The 18,438-nt window shown below is 36.4% G+C and overlaps 1 protein-coding gene across 1 annotated transcript; it reads left to right on the top strand.

The window, feature by feature from the left end:
* The first annotated feature begins 6,545 nt into the window (after window positions 1-6,545).
* Window positions 6,546-18,349, top strand: LOC112001281 (diphthamide biosynthesis protein 4). Its single transcript, XM_024033489.2, has 3 exons — window positions 6,546-7,382; window positions 16,862-16,930; window positions 17,469-18,349. Exons 1-3 carry the CDS (start codon window positions 7,128-7,130, stop codon window positions 18,081-18,083), a joined length of 939 nt encoding a protein of 312 aa, XP_023889257.1. The 5' UTR covers window positions 6,546-7,127; the 3' UTR covers window positions 18,084-18,349.
* The last annotated feature ends 89 nt before the right edge of the window (window positions 18,350-18,438 follow it).

Raw genomic sequence — 18,438 nt, 5'->3', positions numbered from 1 at the left:
GAAAAACCTCATACTGGCATTATTTCAAGCCAAAACAGGTCGGGCCAGGCCGAGAAGGGGAGTAAAAAAAGTTTTCGATCCGAGCGATTTTTACTTGAACCCGATTAGAGAATTCCGAATAAAATAGAAAAAAAAATTAAAAAATTGAAAAGCTTCCTCCAGGCATCATTTGAAGCCAAAACGGGTTGGGCCAGGCTGAGAAAGGGAGAAAAATAAGTTTTCGATCCGAGCGGTTTTTACCCGAGCCCAACTAGAAAATACCGAAAAAAATTCAAAAAATTAAAAAACTTACCCTAGCATCATTTTAAGCCAAAACGGGACCGCCCAGGCTGACAAAGGGAGAAAAATAAGTTTTCGATCCAAACGGTTTTTACCCAACCCACATAGAGAATTTCGAAAAAAAAAAATAGCAAAAAAATTCATAAAATTTGAAAACCTCATCCTGGCATTATTTCAATCCAAAACGGGTCGGGCCTGACCAAGAAAGTGAGAAAAATAAATTTTCAATCCGAGTGGTTTTTACCCGAACCCAACTAGAGAATTCTGAAAAAAACAGAAAAAAATTTTAAAAAAATTGAAAAACTTCCTCTGGGCATCATTTGAAGCCAAAACGGGTTGGACAAGGCCAAGAAAGCAAGAAAAATAAGTTTTCGATCCGGGCGATTTTTACCCGACCCCAACTAGAAAATTCCAAAAAAAATTGCAAAAAAATTCAAAAAATTGAAAAACACCATCCTGGCTTCATTTGAAGCCAAAACTGGTCGGGCTAGGCCGAGAAACAGAGAAAAAGAAGTTTTCGATCCGAGCTGTTTTTACACGACCCGGACTAGAGAATTCCAAAAAAAATAGAAAAAAATTCAAAAAATTGAAAATTTTCGTCCTGGCATCATTTGTAGCGAAAATGGGTCGGGCTAGGCTGAGAAAGGGAGACAAATAAGTTTTCGATTCGAGCGGTTTTCACCCAACCCCGACTTGAGAATTCCGAGAAAAGTAGAAAAAAAATTGAAAAACATCCTCCGGGCATCATTTGAAGCCAAAACAGGTCGGGCCAAGCCAAGAAAGGGAGGCAAATAAGTTTTCGATCCGAGCAGTTTTTAGCCGACCCCAACAAGAGAATTCCGAAAAAAATAGAAAAAAAAATTCAAAAAATTGAAAAACTTCCACCGGGCGTCATTTGAATCCAAAATGGGACGGGCTAGGCTGAGAAACGGAGAACAACAAGTTTTCGATCCGAGTGGTTTTTACCTGACCCCAACTAGAGAATTCCAAAAAAAATAGAAAAAGAAATTTTAAAAATTGATAAACTTCATCTTGGTTTCATTTCAAGGATAAACGGGTCGGGGCCAGACCGAGAAAATGAGAAATAAAGTTTTCGATCCGAGCTGTTTTCACCCAACTCCAACTAGAGAATTCCGAAAAAAATAGCAAAAAAATTCAAAAAATTGAAAAACCTCAACCTGGCTTGATTTCAAGCAAAAAAGGTATGGGCGAGGCCGAGAAAGGGAGACAAATAAGTTTTCGATCCGAGCGGTTTTTACTCGACTCCATTTAGAGAATTCCGAAAAAGATAGCAAAAAAAATTCAAAAAATTGAAAAACATCAACCTGGCATCATTTCAAGCCTATATGGGTCGGGCCAATTCGAGAAAGGGTGAAATTTTTTTTTTTCGATCCGAGCAGTTTTTACCTGACACCAACTAGAGAATTCCGAAAAAAATAGCAGAAAAATTCAAAAACCTTGTCCTGGCATCTTTTCAAGCCAAAACAGGTTGGGCAGGCTGAGAAAGGGAGGAAAATAAGTTTTCGATCCAAGCGGTTTTTAACCGACCCCAACTAGAGAATTCCGAAAAAAATAGAAAAAAAAAATAGAAAAAATTGAGAAACTTCCTCTGAGCATCATTTGAAGCCAAAACGGGCTGGGCTAGGCCGACAAAGGAAGAAAAATAAATTTTCGATCCTAGCGGTTTTTACCCAACCACAACTAGAAAATTCCGAAAATAAAAGCAAAGAAATTCAAAAAATTGAAAAACTCCATCCTAAGAACATTTGAAGCCAAAACAGGTCGGGTCAGGCCGAGAAAGGGAGAAAAATTCGTTTTCGATCCAAGCGGTTTTTACCCAACCCCGACTAGAGAATTCCGAAAAAAATAGAAAAAAAATTCTAAAAATTGAAAACTTCATCCTGACATTATTTGAAGCCAAAATGGGTCAAGCTAGGCTAAGAAAGGGAGAAAAATAAGTTTTTGATCTGAGCGGTTTCTAACCGACCTCAACTAGAGAATTCTGAAAAAAAATGGAAAAAAAATTTTAAAAAATTGAAAAACTTCCTCCTGGCATCATTTGAAGCCAAAACGGGCCCGTCTAGTCCGAGAAAGGGAGAAAAATAAGTTTTCGATTCGAGAAGTTTTTATTCGACCCCAACTAGATAATCCCGAAAAAAATAGCAAAAAAATTCAAAAAATTGAAAAACTTCATCCTAGCATCATTTGAAGCCAACACGGGGCGGGCCAGTCTGAGAAAAGGAGAAAAATAAGTTTTCGATTCGAGCTGTTTTTAGCCGACCCGGACTAGAGAATTTCGAAAAAAATAGAAAATTAAATTCAAAAAATTAAAAAACATCATCCTAGCATCGTTTGTAGCCATAACGGGTTGGGCCAGGCCGAGAAAGGGAGACAATTAAGTTTTCGATCCGAGCAGTTTTCACCCGACCCCGACTAGAGAATTCCGAAAAAATAAAAAAAAAAATGAAAAACATCCTCCGGGCATCATTTGAAGCCAAAACGGGCTGGGCCAAGCCGAGAAAGGGAGACAAATAAGTTTTCGATCCGAGCGGCTTTTACCCGACCCCAAGAAGAGAATTCCGAAAAAAAATAGAAAAAAATTTCAAAAAATTGAAATACTTCCTCCGGGCATCATTTGAAGCCAAAATGGAATGGGCTAGGCCGAGAAAGGGAGAACAGCAAGTTTTCGATCCGAACGGTTTTTACCCGACCCCAACTAGAGAATTCCGAAAGAAATAGAAAAAAAATTCAAAAAATTCAAAAGCCTCCTCCGGGCATCATCCGATGCCAAAACGGGTCGGGCTAGGCTGAGAAAGGGAGAAAAATAAGTTTTCGATCTGAGCGATTTTAACCCGACCCCAACTAGAAAATTCCAAAATTGAAAAATTTCATCCTGGCATCATTTCAAGCCTAAACGGGTCGGGCTAGATGGAGAAAGTGAGAAAAAAAAAAGTTTTCGATCCGAGCGGTTTTTACCGGACCCCAACTAGAAAATTCTGAAAAAAAAAATCAAAAAATTGAAAAACATCATTCTAGCTTCATTTCATGCAAAAACAGGTCCGGCGAGGCCGAGAAACGGGGAAAAAAAGTTTTCGATCCCAGCTGTTTTTACCCGACCCCAACTAGAGAATTTAAAAAAAATAAATAAATAAAAGCAGAAAAATTCAAAAAATTGAAAAACCTCATCCAGGCATCATTTCATGCCAAAACGGGTCTGGCTAGGCCGAGAAAGGGAGAAAAAAAAGTTTCGATCCGAGCGGTTTTTACCCGACTGCAACTAGAGAATTCTAAAAAAAAAAAGGAAAAAAATTCAAAAATTTGGAAAATTTCCTCCGAGCATCATTTGAAGCCAAAACAGGTTGGGCCAGGCCAAGAAAGGGAGAAAAATAAGTTTTCGATCTGAGCGGTTTTTAACCGACCTCAACTAGAAAATTCCGAAAAAAATAGCAAAAAAATTCAAAAAACTGAAAAATTTCATCCTGACAGCATTTGAAGCCAAAACGGGCCGATCGAGGCTGAGAAAGGGTGAAAAATAAGTTTTCAATCTGAGCGGTTTTTAGCCGACCCCAATTAAAGAATTCCGAAAGAAATAGAAAAAAAATTCAAAAAATTGAAAAACCTCCTCCAGGCATCATCCGATGCCAAATCGGGTTGGGCTAGGTTGAGAAAGGGAGAAAAATAAGTTTTCGATCCGAGCGATTTTTACCCGACCCCAATTAGAAAATTCCAAAAAAAATAGCAAAAAAATTTTTAAAAAAAATGAAAAACTTCATCCTAGCATCATTTCAAGCCTAATCGGGTCGGGCCAGAGGGTGAAAGGGAGAAAAAAAAAAGATTTCGATTCGAGCGGTTTTTACCGGACCCCAAATAGAGAATTCTAAAAAAAATAGAAAAAAAAAAATCAAAAAACCGACAAACTTCCTCCAGGCATCATTTGAATCCGAAACGGGTCGGACCAAACCGAGAAAAATAAATTTTTGATCCGAGCAGTTTTTACCCGACCCCAACTAGTGAATTTAGAAAAAAAAAAAAAACAGAAAAAAATTAAAAAAAATTTGAAAACTTCCTCCGAGCATCATTTGAAGCCAAAACAGGTCGGGCGAGGCCAAGAAAGCAAGAAAAATATGTTTTCGATCCGAGCGGTTTTTACCCGACCCCAAATAGAAAATTCCAAAAAAAAAAATAGTAAAAAAATTCAAAAAATTGAAAAACCTCATCTTGGCATCATTTCAAGCCAAAACGGGTCGGCCCAGACCGAGAAAGAGAGAAAAAAAAGTTTTTGATCCGAGTGGTTTTTACCCGACCCCAAATAGAGAATTCCGAAAAAAATAGAAAAAAATTTAAAAAATTAAAAAACCTCCTCCGGGCATCATTTGAAGCCAAAACGGGCCGGTCTAGGCCACGAAAGGGAGAGAAATAAGTTTTCGATCTGGATGGTTTTTAACCGACCCCAACTAGAGAATTCCGAAAAAAATAGAAAAAAAATCTAAAATATTGAAAAACTTCCTCTGAGCATCATTTGAAGCCAAAACGGTCGGGCTAGGCCGAGAAAGGGAGAAAAATAAGTTTTCGATCCTAGCAGTTTTTACCCGACCCAACCACAACTAGAAAATTCTGAAAATACTAGGAAAAAAATTCAAAAAATTGAAAAACTTCGTCCTAAAAACATTTGAAGCCAAAACGGGTTGGGCTAGGCCAAGAAAGGGAGAAAAATAAGTTTTCGATCCAAGCGGTTTTTACCCGACCCCGACAAGAGAATTCCGAAAAAAAATAGAAAAAAAAAATTCTAAAAATTGAAAAACTTCATCCTGGCATCATTTGAAGCCAAAATGGGTCGGGCCAGGCCAAGAAAGGCAGAAAAATAAGTTTTCGATCCGAGTGGTTTCTAACCGACCTCAACTAGAGTATTCCGAAAAAAATAGAAAAAAAAATTTTAAAAAATTGAAAAACTTCCTCCAGGCATCATTTGAAGCCAAAATGGGCTGGTCTAGGCCGAGAAAGGAAAAAAAATAAGTTTTCATTCCAGGCTTAGCCCAAAGGAATGTGCGGGCACAATAAATTTAATTCAAGATATTGAGGGCTGATTTGACTTAATTGTGCGTGATTTATGGTGTGGATTAATAACTGATTGACTTTTCAGCTCCTTACCAATTAATAGATATTTTCCTATTCAGGAGTTGCCAATTTCAGACCAAATACAACTTAATTTTAGGCTTTTATTATTTAGAATGTTTTTAGCTATATTCCTATTTTGGAGCTGCTAATTTCAGACCATATCAACTTTAATTTAGAATTTTATTATTTAGTACGTTTTTTTTAATATATTTTCCTATTTTCAGTCATGTCTTATAAATATCATGCACTTATTGTAGTGGAGGGATTTTTTGAATAAAAATCAGAAAAAAATGTGAGTCTTTGCTTTTTCTCTTAGTTCTTAAAGAACCGTGAACTTATCAAGGATTCTTCCTTGTGGCGTTCAAATTTTATACTTTTGGTTCGTGATTCAGTTATAATTATTATGTCGGGGTCTATTACTTATACCTTTGATTCGCGTTTCATTTATAAATGTTGGGTCAGGGTTTCTATCAAAATATGAATTTTAGCTTTCTTGGGCAAATATTCTAATATTATTTGTTGGGTCTAAAAGCGTGTCGATTGAAGTTCGTATCAAGTAAGTATTGTATGAGATGGTCTCTTGAGACTGTCTCATACAATAATTTTTCCTAATTTAGAACCCACCATTAAAATTATTTTTTTGCCCAACAATAACAATTTGTTACTTAGAATTTGTTATGAAAATGCATTTTTGGTTTGGGCAAATGAATAGTAGAATTACTCTTAAAAAAAACCTCTAAAATGCATATTTGGTTTAGGCAAATGAAACGTGATAATGAATAACGTGTCCGGGTCAGAATCCATTTTGCAGTACGTCATGTAGTACTGGTAAAATAGAAAATGGGCTGCGACTATTTTTGATAAATAAAAAGCAGAAAAAGGTCCATTAACTTGAACTTGAACCCAACCCATGTCCAACAAAGGAAGCAAAGTAGCTTTGGATTTTTTTTTCCAACATAACATCATTTCTCAAACAATTTTTTTAGTTAACAACGTTTTTAAATTATTTGAAAAACTAACATTTCGAGTATGAAAAACTCGAGTTTTATGGACTTGAGTCCAGGTCCTGTGGCTCTTTTCCCTTCTAGTTTTTTCTATTCTTCCTTCTTTTTCCTTTCTTAACACCCAAATCAAAAATTCAGAAAATGCCCAAATCAAAAATTCAGAAAATACCGAAAATTCAAGGGCTCTCTGTTTCTGCAAATCTGGTTGAGAGAGGGAGTGAGAATATGATTTTCTTTCTACCCAAATCAAAATTTGGAAAATACCCAAAACCCAAAGGCTAGGGTTTCTACAAATCTGGTAGAGAGAGAGAGAGAGACAGAGAGAATCCAAACCGTTGCTAGTGTGTCGTTGCATTTTTTGTTGCTGGGTTGCTGGAGTTGCTGCGTTCTTGTTTTGGATCTGGTTTAGGGAACTCAAGTTTTAAGGACTCAATTTCCATACAAATCGTGTCTCTAGGACTTTAAGTTATGTGGAACTCAACCCTCTCATACTCGATTTGCTTCAATGAATTCGAATGTTTCAGTTTCGAGATGTTAGTTTTCTAAATAATTTGGAAACTTTGCTAACAAATAAAATAGTTTGAAAATAGGTGTTATTTTGAAAAAAAAAAATCCAGCAGCTTCCCTCTAATCACATTATTACTCGATTGAAGAGTGAGGAATAATATCAGATTCAAGTTCAACACGTAACCAAAAAAGAAAAGAAAAAGAGTAGTAGATAAAATAAAAATGAAATTGGCGGCCATCATCAACACTGGCACTGGCAGCAGCAGCAGTAGTAGTGGTTTCTTCTTCTTCTTTGATTCAATTGCATCTTCTCCAAGTAGAAGTCGAAGTCAGCACCAGCGGTACCGGAGGTGGGGTCCAGTGGTGGTGTCATCATCATCTCGTGCGGCGGAGCAGGAGCTCTACACCGTGCTTGGCATCAGTCCCAATGCTACCTCCTCTGACGTCAAACGGGCTTATCGCCTTCTTGCCCGTAAGGTATCCCCGACTCTGACTCCGACTCCTTAGATGCCTTACTCCACTATTTCTATTTCTTTTTTTTTTTTTTTTTTTTTTTTTTTTTTTTTTTTTTAGGGCTTCTTCTCTTCTTCTAACTACAAAATTATGATATCATTGTAAGATAAATTTTCTTAATTTATCAATAATATATCGCCTTTGGCTTGTTAGTTCCTTCATGAACACTAGGCTTTTGCTTATTTCAAGTCAACGCCCTACCCTAAAGAGGTTTCTCCTTTGTTTTTTTCTCTAAGAAACTTTAGGCTTCGATAATGCATCTGAACCTCAGTTGGGTTTTCCCTACACTAGTCTTTTGCTTCTTTTTTTAATAATGCTATTTGTGATTCAAGGTTTTATGCAATCACATTTCACTTATTTCCATTATGGGAAACTCCTTGTTATACCAAAGTCTAGAGATTGATACATACATTTCAACTTATTACCATAAGCTGTTTAAATATCAAGCTTACCATCCAAACATTCACTTGCAATTAGGACAGACTACAGAATCCGAAATTTGCCTCACTCCCACAAAAGTATTTTGGGATTTGGATAATAATTTATCCAACATCAATTTCAATCAATACCAACAGGTTCGCCAGCAGCTTATAAATGCTCCCAACCAAGCTAAAAATCTCTTATATTTATAGTATTAGTCCTCTCAGGGTTCTTCAATTAGATCCTTCTTTTTCCTAGTTAGAGATGATTGAGTGGTGTAATTTGAGAGGCTGATTTCATTTCCCTTTTTTTGTATAACTTGCAACTTTTTGATTTAATAAAGATTTGTTACTTATAAAAAAAAAGTATTAGTCCTCTTTGGGAAAAGACATTAAGATATTTTTCAAACTTACGAGTATCATGGAATTACTTGAAGAAAGTCATAACATCCCCTTTTACCACCCACCAGCAATGTTGGAAAATGCCATAGTAATATCCATTCATTCTAGGGGCTTTATCTCCCCTCATCTCCTTAAGAGCTTTGACTATCTCATCCTTTTCAAAATCCTGTTCCAGCACCAATTTATCTGCCTCAGCTACGAAATAAAAAGCCAACCCATCTTCTGTTGGCCTCCAAAACCCAGTCTTTTTGTAAAGGAATTCATAAAGATTAACTATCTATTTCCTTATCTCAGAATCCTCCTAATAAACTGTTCCATTCACCTCATTGACCAATATGATTGGATTACTTGTTGGAATACGCCAACCTGTGGAAGAATCTGGCATTGCTATCTCCTTCCTTTAGCCAAACAGCTCTCTGGTTCCTGCCTCCAAGAAATTTCTTTCAAGGTTGCCAGCCTCTCCAATTCAGATTTCAAATCCTCCCTTTGATCCCTATCTTCAGAAGTTAATCCATTTCTGCCTTCTTTCTCATCCAAGCATGATATATCATTAAGCAATCTCCTTTTATTTGATCCCTAAACTCGCACTACTTCCAAACCTTCAAATCTTCTTTAAGAGCTTTCAGTTCAACTCTGTGATTAGGGATTCCATGATAGTCATAACTCATAATCACTCCACTAGTTTTGAACTATTTCAATGAACCTATCCACTGTAAACCACATATTTTCAAATTTAAAAGATATCATTTCAAAAAGTGTGTGGCTAGAATCCCTATTCTGTTTTGTTGTATCTGGCAAATCTATCATTTCTAAAAGTTTTATTCTCTAAAAAGCACATAAAGTATGCTAAGTATCTTTTCAATTCAAAACATTATTTCTATTCTTTATAAGCACAAGCTGTGAAAATAGGAGACATTTCACTTTAAACAAAAAAAGTGGGAGAAAATAATCTATACATATATGGTTTGATGTTTGAATTGCCAAGATATCAGTATCAAATTAGCTTGTTTGGGAGTGGGGAAAGGAGTGGAATGGAATGAATTTTGAAGGGATATTCCATGTATTCCCCCCTATTTGAGAGTTTTGTGAGAAGAAACAAAGAATGCCTGATGTGTTCCCCTTACTTATTTATTTATTTATTTTTATAGGAAAAAACTACTTCATATTAATAATAGTAGTCAGGTACAAACCACAACAATAAGAGTCAAATACAAACTACAACATCAAAGGCAACAGCAGGTTCTAAAAACCTGGGGGCTTCCTCAATCCATGCCTCAAAATCATGAACAAACTTAGCATGTTGAGCTAACAAATGGGCAGGCTTATTACCATCCCTTTTAATGTGAGAAAAAAGAAAAGAACGAAAAGACTGAAGCTGAAGAAAGATGCCCTCTAAGACATTCGCAACAGCAGGGGGGAGCTAACAAGCAACCATTCATAGCATTGCAGACTTGTAGAGAGTCCCCTTCAAAAATAACATCTTGAATTCCAATGTCCCTTGCAAAAATAATAACAGCTTCCATAGCTTTTGCCTCAGCCTCAAGAGGGCCCAAAGGAGCATAGATCTTCTGGTTCAAGGCACCAACTACCTGTCCTTTATCATCCCGAAGAAGCACACCCACACTGGCAGTAGACTGGTCTCGGAAAGCAGCTCAGTCAACATTAGCTTTATACACACCTGTTGTAGGTGGAATCCATCTAGTAGGGAGTGAGTTTACCGATGAGATGGGGTAGTCTTGGAGATATTGGTATTCAGTTACAAACTTGGTTGCTTCGAGGATTAGAGAGGCCACAGTTTTAGGCTTCTCACCATGTCAAATACCATTTCTGTTATTCCAAATATTCCAGGAAACTGCCATGAAATGAGTAAGGTCCATAGCTGATGGTCCCGAGTCATTACTTAATTTCCAAAACATATCTTCAAAAGTACACTCCCTACCTATCATCAAACCACAAGCCTCCCATACTGATGTAGCAAAATCACAGTGAAGAAGAACATGGCTTGTTGTCTCACAACTCTTATCACATAGCTCACAAACTTCACTATTAATCACTTGTCTGTGGTATAGGTTGGATTTCGTGGGGAGTATATTTTGACAAGCCCTCCAAACAAAGTTTTTGATTTTATTTGGTGCAACAGCACCCCAAACAGACTTCCATAGTTGCCGCTATCCACTAGCTTCCGAGGTTCCTTCTTGTTCTGCATTGTGCATATCCATGGCTAACCAATAGGCACTCTTGACAGTGAACTTTCCATTTGGTGTAGCTGCCCAAACCAATCTATCTGGAGGCATACTAATACTCAGAGGGATGCTTAGGATAGTTTCAGCTTCAAAATTAATAAACAGTTCCCTTACCAAATCAGCTCTCCAACATCCATGTTCTGCATCAATAAGAAAATCAGCTTTTACATTTTCTAGCAGCAATGTTCTGGGTGAGATTACTTGATAAGTGGATTGGGTTGGGAGCCATTTATCTTTCCAAACACAAATACTCTTTCCATTACCAACTTGCCAATGCATTCTTTGCCTGATAATGTGTATTGAGAGTGAAATATGATGCTAGTGCTGCTAGGAAGAAGGAACTCAGATGGGACTATCGAGTTACATCTGATATGGGGTCGATGGATTGGCTATTTGTTGCAACAGCGGCGGTCTTGTGATGGCTGTTGGCGGCGGCTCTGGGACAACAAGGTGAGATCGACATTAACGAATTCTTGCGGTACTAATCTTGTGGAGTGGGTTGGCAACGCAGTACTTTGAGACAGCAAGATGGAGCGGCGTTGCACTAAGACAAAAGAGGAACTCTAAGTGGCCTGTGAATAGGTTGGCGCTTTAATCGTTTATTGGGATGGCAGCATTGGCTTTCCAATGGGTGGTGGTGTACGAAGAAACCTTTTGAAAGAACCTGAACAGGTCTGGCTGTGGGGTTTGTTGGTTGTTGGGTGTTAGGAGTAAGCACTTAGGGTAGACCTGGAGTCAGCACCAGACCAAAAGAGACCAAACGGCTATTTTTTTCATTTATCAAAATATCAACTATCCCCTCAAGGAATACAATAGATTGCTTATAAAGGATTGCTAAATCCTAGTTTTAATTGGCTAGAAAACCCTAATTGCCTTATTACAAAAATAACCTTGCTTCCAAATTAAAAGACTAATAGCCTAATAAACTACTAGGACCTAAAACATTAAAATACAATTGACTTACAAACATAAATAATATTAAATAAAAATCTTCTTACGTCTCCTGTGTCAAGAATCTTCTTTATAAGTGAGTTATTGTAATGTTTTTTTTTTTTTTTTTTTTTTTTTTTTTTTTGGGGATAGGTAAGTGTGATATTGTATCGTAACAAGATGGAGTTGATTAATAAAATATTGATTGTTTTGAATATTAAGCACGTTGGCCTTCTTTGTTTCTTTTCTCCTTTTCTCTTCTCTGTTTTTTACTATTCAAGTGACTGTTTACGTGTACTATCCTTGATATTTTTTTAATTGGTAAATTACACACACATCTTGTCGGTCTTGGACCCATAACCTTACCCTCCACCTACCACTTGCAAGGGAAGGAGGTGCCAGTCAAGCTGGAGATCACTGGTTACCACCCACGCTGCTGGTCATAAATTATATTGTGGGCACGTTTGATTTTGGTTTCTTCTCACATCTACGTCACTTGACTCATAAGTTTAATCTAATCTTCTTACTTATCAAAATCCTAGAACCCCATTTGCTTTCTCTACAAATAACTCATCAAATCCTAAGAAATACGAACACAGGAATACGGGCACAACATGGCATTTTTGAAAAAATAGGACATGGGTATGGCAAGACACGTCTATTACATAATTATTAAATATTTTTTTTATTATACTCTATAAATTATTAAGCATTTATTTTTCATATAATATTAAATATATCAAATTAAGAATAATAATGGATAATAAAGCAAATCTATGACTATTAAAGGATGTTTAGAAATTAGAATACAAATCAAGAGTAAAGGATATTTATTCATTTTCAAATGCACTATTACTATTCAGAGCATGAATGCTCTCTTGTTTTCTGAAAGGGTATTTGATTCCTCTTGTTCTTATGTCTCGGTTGTGTCCTGCATTTTTTATTATTATAAAAAGGACACGGCTGAGACACGCATGCAAAAGTTTCATAGGCGTGTCAAGTGTCCGACACAGATATAACACGAGTACAGCACCTCAAATGAAGTGTTCATATTTCCTATATTCAAATTACCCTTTAGTTCCTACACAAAAAAAAAAAAAAAAAAACTGTTCATAATTTTCTAGTAATATGCTTGCTTCAAGAAATTGTATATTTTCCCTATGTCTATCTTATGAAACTCTAGTCTATTTAATTTTGAGCCATTACAGTTTTTTTTTTGGGACAAATAAGTAGACCTTTATTAATTAAATAATTTCATTTATTTATATATAAAAAAATTGTAAAAATTAAATAAACTTTGCTGGAGTGGACAATGCTTTGGGTGTTTTTACTTTTAATTCTTTAGCTGATTTGTTTGATAGTTGTACTTTCCATGCAATATAGCTTTGATATTTTGTTGGTTCCTTAGTACACTGCCTGTGTGCTTTGGTTCCTTCGGTTCCTTATACGATTTATTTATTTTTCAATGAAGTTTTATCACTTATTAATTAGAAGAAAAAAAGAAACAATACAGTATATATTGATAGATACTGTAGGTGCATTAAGGAACAAGAAAAGTACAACTGTCTATGAAGTTCAATAAGCTGGAGGCTGAATTACCATGCAAGGAAGTCATCCAACCAAACAAAGTACATAAAAACATGAGCTTCATATACACCGTAGAGTGTTCCGAGCCTTTGAATGTCCTAGCAATCCTAACAACTCCAATACCATTCCTGGCATGCTGCCCTTTCCAACACGCCAGCATATCTACCACCCTTTTAGGCATAACCCACTGCACTTCAAACAAACACAATGGAAATGACCATAACTCTCTAGCCATTTGACAATGTAACAATAAATGGTCTCAAGACTCCCATCTTGCTTGCACATACAGCCCTAATACACAATTAGCACCCATGAAAACAGAGTTGGTGCCCCTACATTCAACACTTTGTAATACGATTTAACTTCAAAAGGCTTACCTTTTGTTGGCATGACATCCCTTGTTATTTTGGTTTAGTGGATCAGGAAGAAATCTGCCAACATGCCCAACTCCCAATCATTCAAAACCCTATAGAAATTCACATCCCGCTGAATCTGACCCATATCTCCTAATCAGAAAATCTGCTACAGCAGCATCCTTATTCTGAGCCAGCATATATAATCTAGGAAAAGCATATTAAAGAGCTCTCTCCCCGCACCACCAATCCTACCAGAATTGAACCTAGGTGCCAAAACAACCCTCATTTTTAATAAAACCAGCAAATTTTCCTAGCCTTATTTTGTTCTTGATTGTTTGACCCCCTTGTACACTCCCTTTGTACTAGGGTGTTCCCTTTTTGATATCAATAAACTTATTACTTATAAAAAAAAAAAAAAAACCTTGAGTACCCAAGACGGATTTCATACACCAATTGCCCCATTCACTGCCAAAGCCATTTACCCACTAAAGACTTATTAAACAAAGCTAGATGCCTCACCCCTGGTCTGCCAACTTGAATCAGATTATAAACCTGCTTCCACTTGATGAGGTTGAATTTAAATTCATCCCTGAAACTGCCCCATAAAAAATCCATTTGCAACTTCACAATACAAGCAGCGATAGATAAGGGAATAGGGAATAGGGAATAATGAGAGAAAATATGTTGGCAATCTAGAAAGAGTACTCTTTATCATAGTTAGTCTACCTCCCTTTGATAAATTCTCCTAAGGCCAAACTCACCCCAAGCAAGCAAAGAAAGATTTCGTAAATCTATTCATATATAGGCTCCACTGGGATCTTCAATTTTCTAGGGATGCCCAAGATTGGGAATTGGAACATTTTTACACTTTTTTGGATCTTATCAATTCTATGCCTCTTAATGGTGAAGGCTAGGACAAACTTTGTTGGAAACGGGCAAGGAATAAAAGTTTTAAAGTGAGTGAGTACTATTTCTCCCTTTCCTCTACACCTGACACTCTTTTCCCTTGGAAACTTGTGTGGCGTTCAAAAATCCCTCCTAGGGTTGCTTTCTTCTCATGGATTGCCGCATTAGGTAAGATTTTGACTCTCGAGAACTTATGGTATAAGGGTGTTGCAGTTGTAGATTGGTGCTATATGTGTAAAAAGAGTGGGGAATCGATGAATCATCTTCTTCTTCATTGTCCTATTGCTTATGAGTTATGGTCTATGGTGTGGACTCTATTTGGTCTTCTATGGGTTATGCCCCAAAGTGTTATTGATTTACTTTTGAGTTGGCGAGGTTCCTTCGGTGGACATCGGAGCATTGATTTATGGAGGGCTGTACCACATTGTGTCCTATGGTGTATTTGGCGAGAACGAAACTCAAGATGTTTCGAGGGGAAGGAATGATCTATTTCTGAACTTAAATCTCTCCTTTTCCACACCTTGTTGGAGTGAATGATCTATTTCTGAACTTAAATCTCTCCTTTTCCACACCTTGTTGGAGTGGAGTTCGTCCTTTAATCTTTTTCCTTGTTCTAAATTTTTAGAAATTCTTGATCATTATAATTTAAGAGTTTGATGTACTGTTATCCATGTACACCCCCGGCATACCTAGATTTTTGATTAATACAATTCTATTATTTATCAAATAAAAAAAATTTATTAATCAACTCCATCTGATTCAAGTACAATAACATGCTTACATACACTGTAAATCTTGACCTCCTTATAAGGTAATAAAAGATAACTTGGACTCAAAGAAACTAAAACCTAAGATACTTAGAATCTCCTAGATAATTCTAGTCTCAACTAAATTACCAAACTACCCCTTATATGCATGAGTTTCTGAAGTTACAGTTTTGCCCCTAAATACAAAACTGACCATAACATGTTTTAAAAAAATAATAATAAATAAAATTCTTTCAACCCTAGAATACTTCTAAGACCTTTAAAATAAAATACAAGTTTTGCTTCAATTGAACTTCACACATTGACTCAATAAAAAAATCTTGAGTGGATAAAATTTCGAAGCAACAACAAATTAGTCTTCTATGGCTTGATCTCTGTGCTTTTCCAGAATATAGGGAATTTCTGTCGCCGAATGTTCATCCATATCATCAGGACTGCATGCCTTCAGTGTTCATTGTATATGGACTATGGTTAATGTATTGTAACTTTCACAATGCATCATAGATTGACTTGAAAATGTTTGTTAGTGTGTAGTTTCATGCCTTGTGCCTTCCATGTGGCCCAAATGATGTCAGGGATACCTTTGTGCACTGTGCACACTGCATGGATGTTATTTTTTGGGCTAATGCCCTTCCACTTTGTTTACTTCATGTTTTCAATTTTTTCTAAAATTTCTTCCCAGATCACTGTATGCATTCTTATTCTTTTTAGTCAAATGATTACGTTACAAAATTGCAGAATTAAACTGAAATGCTCTTTCCTGATGGATTTTCTGTTGTTGGGAAGTTTCACCAAGTCAAATTTCACCCTCTATATGTTTCAAATTTTGGATTTTCGTCATTGACATTGTATAGCATTTTGAATTTCATCCTTTTGTCTGTCTGTCAATGACGTGGCCATTAAATGCCCTATTTGACTTTGTTAGTATTTAAGTTTTTTAATTCACAGAATCAATTTATTATTTCCTTTTTTCCTTTTCGTTTACCCTTCTTTTTTCTTTAGCCCATGGCGTTCGTTTCTTGGTGATCCTATTTCCACCCTCACTAAATCTGTCTCCCACATCTACGACCCTCCAAGCCAAGGTGATCCCCAAATCTAGATACCGAGCTTTCCCCAGATCACAACCCGGACGAGCTGTCGCCTTCATCTAAATATTTGCTGGTATGCTATGACCAAACCCCACCACACACAGCCAGCCTATTAGCTGAATTAACACACACAAACTCCATGAAACTACACCATGAAAGCTGAACAACTTATCTCATCCAACTTTCTACTAATCCTTGATTTCAACCAAAATGGTTGTAAAAGAGCACTATTTGAATGGCAATGTTGAGCGATGGAGTCCGGCAACGGTCAAAGTTGCTTTGAATGGAACAACAAATTGGTGCTTTTGGGAGATTGGGTCATTGGCACTCCATTTGGATGCTGAGGAAATGCTAGAAAAAATATATTATTTTATTTTTTAAGTAGATGTAATTTTTGGATTTAAGAGAATTGTTTTAATTTTTTAAAGCTTCTTTTCGCTATTTAATTGAGCTACCATATAAATGGACATGACATGTTTTGATTGGTTCAACTAACAAACACAGCATGCTTGGGTGGCATTTATGGCCACATCATAAATGGACATGGATGGAATGACGAAATTTAGAACACTAAATAATTTCAAGGACAAAAATCCAACATTTAAAATATAAGGGGGTAAAATCAAAATGTTCACAAACTTAGAGGGTGTAGTTTAGTCTAAATTTTATGAGTTTTTTTTGTTAATTCTCTATTACAAAAGGCACAAAAAATTTGTTTACATGTATTTGTCTGTTTTGATTACAGTATCATCCTGATGTTAGCAAGGATTCAAAAGCTGGTGAGGTATTCAAGAGTATCCGTCATGCATATGAAGTGAGCAATTCTTAATCATCTGTGATTTACAACAACTGCTTTATATATGAATGAAAATTTTCTGTTCACATGAACTTCTTATTTTACTACTCAAGGTTAGGAGATATTTGTGACTTGCTCTGAAGTTAGTAATTTTTCATTTTGTGTCTGGAAATTGTTGATTTGTGATTCTATTGAAAAAGATATAAACAATTCTATTTTATTTGTGACCATAAGAAAAGATATGCTATGAACAGTTTTAGAAAAGTTCGAATATTGAAAACCTGAATGCTGTTTATCAGTCGAAATAGTTTCTGGAATATTGAAAACATTGACTGAGATAATTCTTAGTTGTACTGGAAATGTCATAACCAATTGCTTCCACATTTAATATTGGTAAAATACTGACTCCTGATTTTAATGAACTTGGTCGTAATAGAAATGTCAAACATTTGCTTCCACATTCAAATAGTGTATTTTCCTTTTCCTGAAACTCCTCTGTCAGTTCATACTTCTAAAAGCTTATGACAATGTTTCTGCTTTATGTATCCTCTTAAAGGTACTGTCTAATGAAGCAACAAGGACTCAGTATGACCAAGAACTCAAATTTCATGAAGATACTGACGGGCCATTTAGAGGAAAATGGGACCAAAGCCCTGAATATGAAGGCAGGGTATGGATTTATAGGTGGGCTGAACTGAGGTGGAAAATTCAACATGAGAGACATTGGGAACGTTATAATGTCAGGGAAGATAATTCCTCCGATAATGAAGTAGATGAGGTGGTTGAAGAAGGGAATACAGATGAAGAGAGAGGTCCCTTCACCGAAGTGCTTAGATCTGCCTTTCTATCTTTATTTTTACTGCAGACATTTGGATCCAGATTGTCTCTCACCTTTAGTAGCCTCATGGCTTTGTTCGATAGGAAGTTGGATGCTGGGTATAAGATTGGTTATGTAATTGCATGGATATTGGGTGGGAGGGGTGGTGTTTTGCTAACATTGTGCCTCTCATTTGCAAGTTGGGTTTGTGGAAAAACCAGTAGCAGTATAGTTGCTCTAGTGGTGGTAGCCATGTGGGTAGGCTCCAATCTTGCAAGGTATGCACCACTTCCACAGGGCGCACTGCTTACTCTTCTGTACATGTCTATTAAGCTGCAGGTCGATTTAAAGTAAATCTTGCCACTCCTATCTTATCTTCTGTAATAAATTACAGGTCTTTGTTCTTTAGAATGAAGTTGTGCATATGCTGACATATGATGTTCTTGTTGTTGTACATAACTACATATACTCACCTGTTGGATATAAAACTCTAGTGTCTACAGGTTTGATGAATAGAATTGTAAAATTTGCAGATTAGACATTGAAATTTGTGTTGGACCAAGAATTTGGATTCGTCAGATCTTTTAATTTTGGAGCAATATACATCTGTTTTGATTGTATTACTGGCTTTTTTGTTGTTGAAATTTAGTCTGTCTTCACCAATTTGTTTGCTCTTTATCCTTTTTCTTCGAAAGCTAAAGAGAGATGT

Source organism: Quercus suber, unplaced genomic scaffold (genome assembly GCF_002906115.3).
Source record: "Quercus suber isolate HL8 unplaced genomic scaffold, Cork oak 2.0 scaffold_862, whole genome shotgun sequence".
Lineage (NCBI taxonomy): Eukaryota > Viridiplantae > Streptophyta > Magnoliopsida > Fagales > Fagaceae > Quercus > Quercus suber.
The sequence above is the reverse complement of the archived record's forward strand: the minus strand, read 5'-3'. Positions and strand labels throughout refer to the sequence as shown.

Coding starts and splice junctions, on each gene's coding strand:
- LOC112001281 (XM_024033489.2), top strand. CDS start 7,128: ATGAAATTGGCGGCCATCATCAACACTGGCACTGGCAGCAGCAGCAGT. Junction 7,383..16,861: donor ATCGCCTTCTTGCCCGTAAG/GTATCCCCGACT, acceptor TTTTGATTACAG/TATCATCCTGATGTTAGCAA. Junction 16,931..17,468: donor GTATCCGTCATGCATATGAA/GTGAGCAATTCT, acceptor ATCCTCTTAAAG/GTACTGTCTAATGAAGCAAC.